At 43.4% G+C, this 6,827-nt stretch overlaps 1 protein-coding gene and 1 non-coding gene across 2 annotated transcripts; both read right to left on the bottom strand.

Moving 5' to 3' along the window:
• Positions 1 to 1,055: 1,055 nt before the first annotated feature.
• Trnap-agg (transfer RNA proline (anticodon AGG)) lies at positions 1,056 to 1,127 on the bottom strand. Its single transcript has one exon. It is a non-coding gene; the product is annotated as a tRNA-Pro (tRNA).
• Positions 1,128 to 2,637: 1,510 nt separating this feature from the next.
• LOC4578274 (lysosomal alpha-mannosidase) lies at positions 2,638 to 6,176 on the bottom strand. The gene is made up of 5 exons (XM_557728.3): positions 5,889 to 6,176; positions 5,713 to 5,815; positions 5,034 to 5,641; positions 4,826 to 4,959; positions 2,638 to 4,768 (listed from the first exon to the last, which is right to left on the bottom strand). Exons 1-5 carry the CDS (start codon positions 6,006 to 6,008, stop codon positions 2,716 to 2,718), a joined length of 3,018 nt encoding a protein of 1,005 aa, XP_557728.4. The 5' UTR covers positions 6,009 to 6,176; the 3' UTR covers positions 2,638 to 2,715.
• Between the last annotated feature and the right edge of the window lie 651 nt (positions 6,177 to 6,827).

The following is a 6,827-nucleotide window of genomic DNA, read 5'->3' as shown; positions in this document are numbered from 1 at the left end:
TCTTACTTTCGACCGACTCTCCTACGATACGCCGAAACCGCGCTGCATTTAATACGCGTACAGCATTAATTTTTTCCTTTTCGTTTGGTGTTTTGGCCGCCCGTTGCTTTAGTTTCGTTTCATTTCCTTTTCACCCCCTCGAGGGTGGAACGGACCACCTCTGATGGCCGTAATTGCCCGAGAGCAGATGAAAGCGAAATTGATACCAAGCGTGTGTGTGTGTGTGTGTGTGTTGGGTATCTGCTTCCCCACCAGTACATGCTACAACGTATGCTGTTTTGTGGTTTTTCGATTTTTGCTTTCTGGGCCTTTGTACCGGGGGCCGAGAAAAGTGAAGGTGACCACCGCTGGCCAACGCATGCCGTTGTGGGAAATTTCGATCCGGCCACCAAAATTGATCCCCAAATCATCGCTTAGAGAGTAGAAGCGGCCGATCGTAGGCGATCGGAATTGGGTTTGCACCTTTCTTTTCGCTACATCAAATACATACCGCACAACAGCATAACTGTGCCATACACCAGAGCGCTCGAAAATTGTTGCAGAAAGTGCTGTGTGTGTGGTTTTTTTAACATAAGTTCGTTTAATTTCTTTTTGCAACAATTTCACCTTTGAAACAATCAACGTGTATTAAAGCTCGGCTTTCATGGACTGATAGGGCGAGGGGGACAAGAAGATGATTCAGTAGAGAGCGATTAAATAATAGAAATTAAATAGGGCAAAAGTAGCCACTCGAAGTGAACAAGCTAAAAACATCTAACGACCACTTGTAACCTAATGCCAATGAGCGATAAGACACACCACAGAAGTAGTGGCACCTACTTTACTTACCGATTCAATTTCCCACTTAGATAACTTAAAGCCACTCTTTACAACAAAACAACCACTTGGTTTAGTTCCTTAATTACAAGGAGTAATGATACTCACATAAATTATCTGCATCGCAACACAAACACAACTATTCACTCCATTTTGAAACTTTGGTAGAAGAGGTATGGTACTTATAAAAAAAGGCTTTCTCCTTCCACAGTGGTGTCCCACTGTTTCCAGTGCAGGGTGGGCTCGTCCGGGATTTGAACCCGGGACCTCTCGCACCCTAAGCGAAAATCATACCCCTAGACCAACGAGCCCGTTGAATAAGGCCGTGATTGGTAAAAATCGTGTTCGCCATTCACTTGCGCACGGCAACAGCTTGCTGGACGCGCCTACTCAGATTTTCTTATCGCGCTCGCTTCACTTGGCACGCAATCGAAAGTGATATCTTGGTGGAACTATATTTGTTTTTATTATTATTATTATTATTATTGAGTGCCCCAATTAGATCACAAGTTCGCGGGGGATGGTTTTTGAAGCGTGGGCTTAACTTGTCAACAGTGTGAAGTAATCAAACGTCATAAATACTTCTTAGATAGTACGCCGTATTGCATAACAGCAGAAGTTATTAAGGGAGAATATCTTCCATGGGAACTATCTTGTACTACTGACCTAAATTGATCGAACTGTTCTTGACAATAGAACGAAATTGGATAGAGCGCAGGTAGGGATGAATATGGTAATGTGTGATCGTTATCTTAATGTATTTATCATTCAGTTTGATGGAGCTTCCATTGCGCAAAGAATAACATTGAATTCGAATTTTAAAAACAGTTGATAGACGGTAAAATAGAGTTGCAATTGCTGTTATTATGCTTTGCAATGAAACATTAATCGTTCTGTATGTTTAAAACAAACGGACGATTTAACGACGCGATTGTTACAAGACAATAAATAATAATGAATACTAATAAACGTTACTGCTAAAGTTTATCTATTCCTATAGATTGATTGTCTTTCAAATCCTCATAAGAATGTCCCATAAAATGCGCCTCTAATTATCCTTTTTTAAATAATACTTTAATGAATACTTTTTGGACTCACTGTAAGTACCAACATATTTAGCAATACGACTAGGCCGACCAAACCGACTAAATAGTTGTACACTTCACACACAAAAAAGCACTCAAATCACGCATTAAACAGTAGACATTATATTTTGAATACTACTGGCCAAAATGAAAATGATGTTTTTAGATATCGTATAATTTAATTATTAGTTCTGGTATTATTATTATTATTAGTTTGACACTACTTTGCTTCTACAATTAAAAAACGCACTTTGTTTATTCTAAGTGACTGGAAAATCCTAATCTTTAATATTGGAATTCAATGTGTTACGCACGCCTAATTTGCCCTTTTTATGGAATATATCAAACCAGACGAATACTTTTCGGATCAATTGTAGGTCATTGTTATCCAATTTTGATCACACATGACTTTTATCTATGAACTTGTTCAATAAAAATTCGAATAGTAGATAAATCAATGATGAATATTGTCTATTTCATAAATAACAGCATTCTTCTCTAAACAAGTTAAATTAGTTAATGCTGTTACAAACTGATAAATATAACAACAATGAATAACTTATAAATTCGAAGTATTCTAACCTAAAATCATCCTTAAAATATATACTCACCACTAGAACGAAATAAAATAATAATAACAGTAGTTCTTCCATTAAGTATGAATCAATGAAAAAAGGTATTTTTCTTTCTTAAATTTTAACACATAATTCATGCCCATAAAAACTAAACAATCAAATATATTTTGGATTTTTTATTAACTCTTATATCATTTTCACAAAAATCACTCCATTTACTATCCATTTACTTATCATGATTATCGTCGTTTTACTATAAATGTTCGGATTTCCATTGGCTGCAGCTCGATATCAAAGTCCGTGCTGTCCTGCGCCACCCGTTCAACCTGATCCTTCGGTGAGGCTTCATTTGCCGTCGACTCCGTGTTGAACTGCAATCGTTTCGAGTCTGCTTTCCACTGATTCGCAGCAAGCGTAGTTTCGTGAATGCTTTCAATATTCAGCGCAAACAGAACGCTTCGCACGTTGATGCGCACGGCTTGGGAATAGACGGGATCTTCGTTCCTTTCAAACAAATGTTCCAAACGCACGAGCACCGTACCATCCTTCCAAGGTTCCAGCGTAAGTAGATTCACGTTCGGTGGCAGCTGCTGGGCGATAGCCGAGTAGATGTTGCGGAAGTTCGAAAGGTAATCGTCATAGGTCAGCACATTATCAACGGCACTGACGAATGGCCAGCTTGGCAGCAGCACTTTGTTCTGCAGGAATCGTTCCTTTGCCTGCAGTGTGGGGCTGACTGCTTTTTGGGACGAGCCAAAGAAGAGCCAATGCTTGCCGCGTGCCACTATTCCTGCACCGTACTGTGTTTCATTGAGGGCTTCGCCCACACCGAATGCGTCATCGCGAAGCAGTCGGCGATGAACCATCAGTTCGAGCTGACCGTCTACCAGACTGGAGCCGCCCTGTGCACGGTCGTTCAGCACTGCCATACGTGAATGATCATCTTCTACGGCAATCTTGGCAGTAATTGGATAGTAATTGCCAGCCACTGGTTCCACCAGATCCAGCTCCCATGTTTCACGATAGTTTCGCACACGGCGAAGCATTTCCCGTCCGTTCGAGTCCGTCCAGAACGTCCCTTCGCTCTTGATGTCCGACTCAAAGCGAGAGATTATTTCCTTACCCTTGCTATCGTCGATCGGGATCGGTCCCACCAGCCATTCTAGCTCCACATGTTCCTGTCCGGCATACACTCGGATCACCTGACTGATCCACTCGTTGAATATTTGATGCACCTCCTGCACCAGATCACTCTTCACCACCTGAATCTCCACAACATCGGTCACGGCCTTCTCGGTTCCGTTCGGACGGAAGATGTACGCCCCAGAAGAGCGGTTACGGAACTCCTCGTTGTTTCCATACGCTCCTTCATAATACAAGAAGTTCTGCTTCAGCGGATGAGTTTCTCCATCAATCGTGATCTGGCTCATGAAGCCGTTCTCATCAAAGTGAACCGTCAAATGATCGTTCCCTATGCTCACATTATCCTCCTGACGCATTACTGCAGCGAACGACGAGCTCTTTGACTCTTCCTTCGACACGTAGTACGACTTGTAGCCGACGGGAGCGACCTGTTCTCCTTGGAACACAAGCTCATGGGTGGCCTCGCTCTCCCGGAACGGAAGATCTATCACCGAGCCCGGAATCGGAATCAACGTCGATCGTACGGTTTGGCCACGATCGTTCCGTACCAGATAGTTGCCTTCCTTTACCGGTAGTCGCACAAAATCATTCGAGCTGTGCCCGAGTGGGTTGTACAGTAGAACCACCAGGTTATCCGAGCTCTCGGTCATTGCACAATCGCTCACGTTCGCTTGCTTACAGTATCCCCAGTCAAACTTGAAGCTATCTCGTTCACCAGTCAGCTGGTTCAGTGCCGAGCGAGTGTTGGCACTGCAAGCCTCAAAAGCTTCGTACAGCTTGCGAGCATAGTCGTCCGCGACGTGTTGCTTCTCAGTGCCAGTGATCGCATCATGATGCTGCATCACTCCCATCACCTCGCGAAGTGCAGTCAGATGGGACTCGTAGAACGATTCCTTCATCGGTGCGATGGCGGACAATTGTTTGCAAACCTGCAGGAAATGGTTTCCTTCACGTTCGTAACGCTTCTGGGTGGGTCGAGAAGTGAAGTAACCCGTCCAGAATGAATGATAATCAGATTCGTAGGGGAAGAAGTCATCCGACTTGGTAGGCCACTCAATATCTGCACCATGGACAGCCTTGACATAGCAGGAAGGTGTCGAGTAGAATGCATTGATCTTGGATCCCTCAGATTGCCGTTCGTTTGTGTACCTAAAAACATGACATAGTTAGACACTATACAATTAACTTCCTTCTCAAACGTCTTACTTGATGAGTTTGTCCATATTTTTAAAGTTCATTACGGCATTCATGTAGTTGAAATCATCACCCATGGTAAGGATCAAGTTGTTCGTACGATAGGATCCTGCCATCTTCTCCAACCAAGCGATAAACGTATCAATCTGAAATGGAGCAAGATAAGCATGCAATTTTCCCGCAAAGCCTCCAAAGCACAATAGCATTCGATATATCTTACCCTTGCTTTCACATTGTAATCAGTACTCTCCTGATCATCAATCATCGGGTCGTCGTTACACAGCACATCAAAACAGTAGCCCGGTGGAGCGGAGTAATGGTTGTACAGTACGCTGGTAAATAGCTCGTTCTCCTCCAAGCTGCTGCTAGTATGCCAGATCATTTCCGGCGTGCGCGTCTGCATGCGATTGTTCTTATCCTGGTAGTCGAGCCGAGCAAAGAACAGCCCATCGTACCCCATCTGGGCGAACAGGGACGCCTGCTCGCGCGAATGCCCGAACGGATCGATCTGCCAACCGATGCGTGGACGTCCACACTCACCGAACGTATCGTTCAAGAACCGCAAACCCCACGTAAACTGATCAACGACACTCTGATAATGAACGGCGGCTTCGTCGTTCATGCTCCACGCGCCACCGATAAACTCCAAGCGTCCCTCCTCCACAAGCATATGGACCTGCTGCTGCATATCCGGTGTTTGCTCCAGGTACCATTTCTGGAAGAATGCCGACTCAACGTAAATGAAGCGCCGGCTAGGATCTTTCAGCAGCTCATGCACAACCGAATCGAGAATGTACTGTACTCCCGCTTTCTGAATATTGTTGCGACCTGGAACACAAAAGAATATATAAAATCTTTTATTTTCATCTGATGGTTTCACCAAAGCATGAAATACTCACTGCCATAGTAATACTGATCGACTGTCTTGAGCCAGCCAACATCGTCGTGACTGTGCGGCACCAGATGAACATTGATCATACCCTCCTTTGGTTCGGGGCAAGCCTATCATACAATTAAAGAAGTTTATTAGAACTTTAATCATTTTTAAAGCATTTCTCTTTATCACTTTATGTACCTCATAGCCACAGCCATGGTGCTTTCGATGACCACTCTTATGCCAGGCCGGATTTGCACTGGCAGCAAAAATAACACCAAACACAATCAACAAAGGTAACACCAAACAACGGCTAGCCATCGTGCCGCTCTTTACTGACTCATGTGGTTAGGGAATGTAGAACTTGCTACTAACAAAGTAGAAAGCTGAAACCTATGGTTAGAACACAAACACTTCAGTGCTAAATTTCAACGGCGAGCACACCTCCTGAACGTTCACTTGCCGTTTGCGATCGGCTTTGGTGAGGTTTTTAATTTATAAAGCTCAGCACAGGGGAGGTCCGAGTCGTTATCGCTCGCGCGTTACGGTTCTGGAATAACGTAAACAAAGCTGGCAACGAACACATACACCCAAGCATGGTACAGCAAGCATCAATTCATTTAGAATCCCAGTGATTGTTGCCGTTCGCAGTATCACGATTGGGGAGATAGTAATTGACAACGACACCCCACCGAGCGCTGTAAGCCACAGTACCGGACCCTGGGAGCGTATGTAGATAATGGGAAGCTGCCGAGTTTTACCCGCTGATTTTGGGGAGTTGTTGATTGATTGGCATTAGCATACAGCTGTCACCAGTGTTGGATATATTCGGACACGATCATGTTTGCATCTGCATATTGAAACCAACGAAAAGGGTTCAATCATTGCGTATGTTTGGATGGGAATGATTTTGCATCTTCTATTACGCCAGATAAGTTATATCATCGTTATCAGTAGTTAGGAACTGGTAGGTATTTTCTATCATCTTTGTTTTGATAATGAAACTTTAATAAACTGATAGATAGCACAAAATGTAATGAGCATGTTGACCTCCTTTATACCATTTTAAATAGATAAGAAGCATTTTACCAGTAGCATTTGTACCATTTAAAATTTTAGAAAAAAAATTAAAAAAGTTTG

The sequence above is a fragment of the Anopheles gambiae genome, chromosome 3, assembly GCF_943734735.2.
Source record: "Anopheles gambiae chromosome 3, idAnoGambNW_F1_1, whole genome shotgun sequence".
Classification (NCBI taxonomy): domain Eukaryota; kingdom Metazoa; phylum Arthropoda; class Insecta; order Diptera; family Culicidae; genus Anopheles; species Anopheles gambiae.
This window is presented reverse-complemented; position numbering and strand designations above follow the sequence as displayed.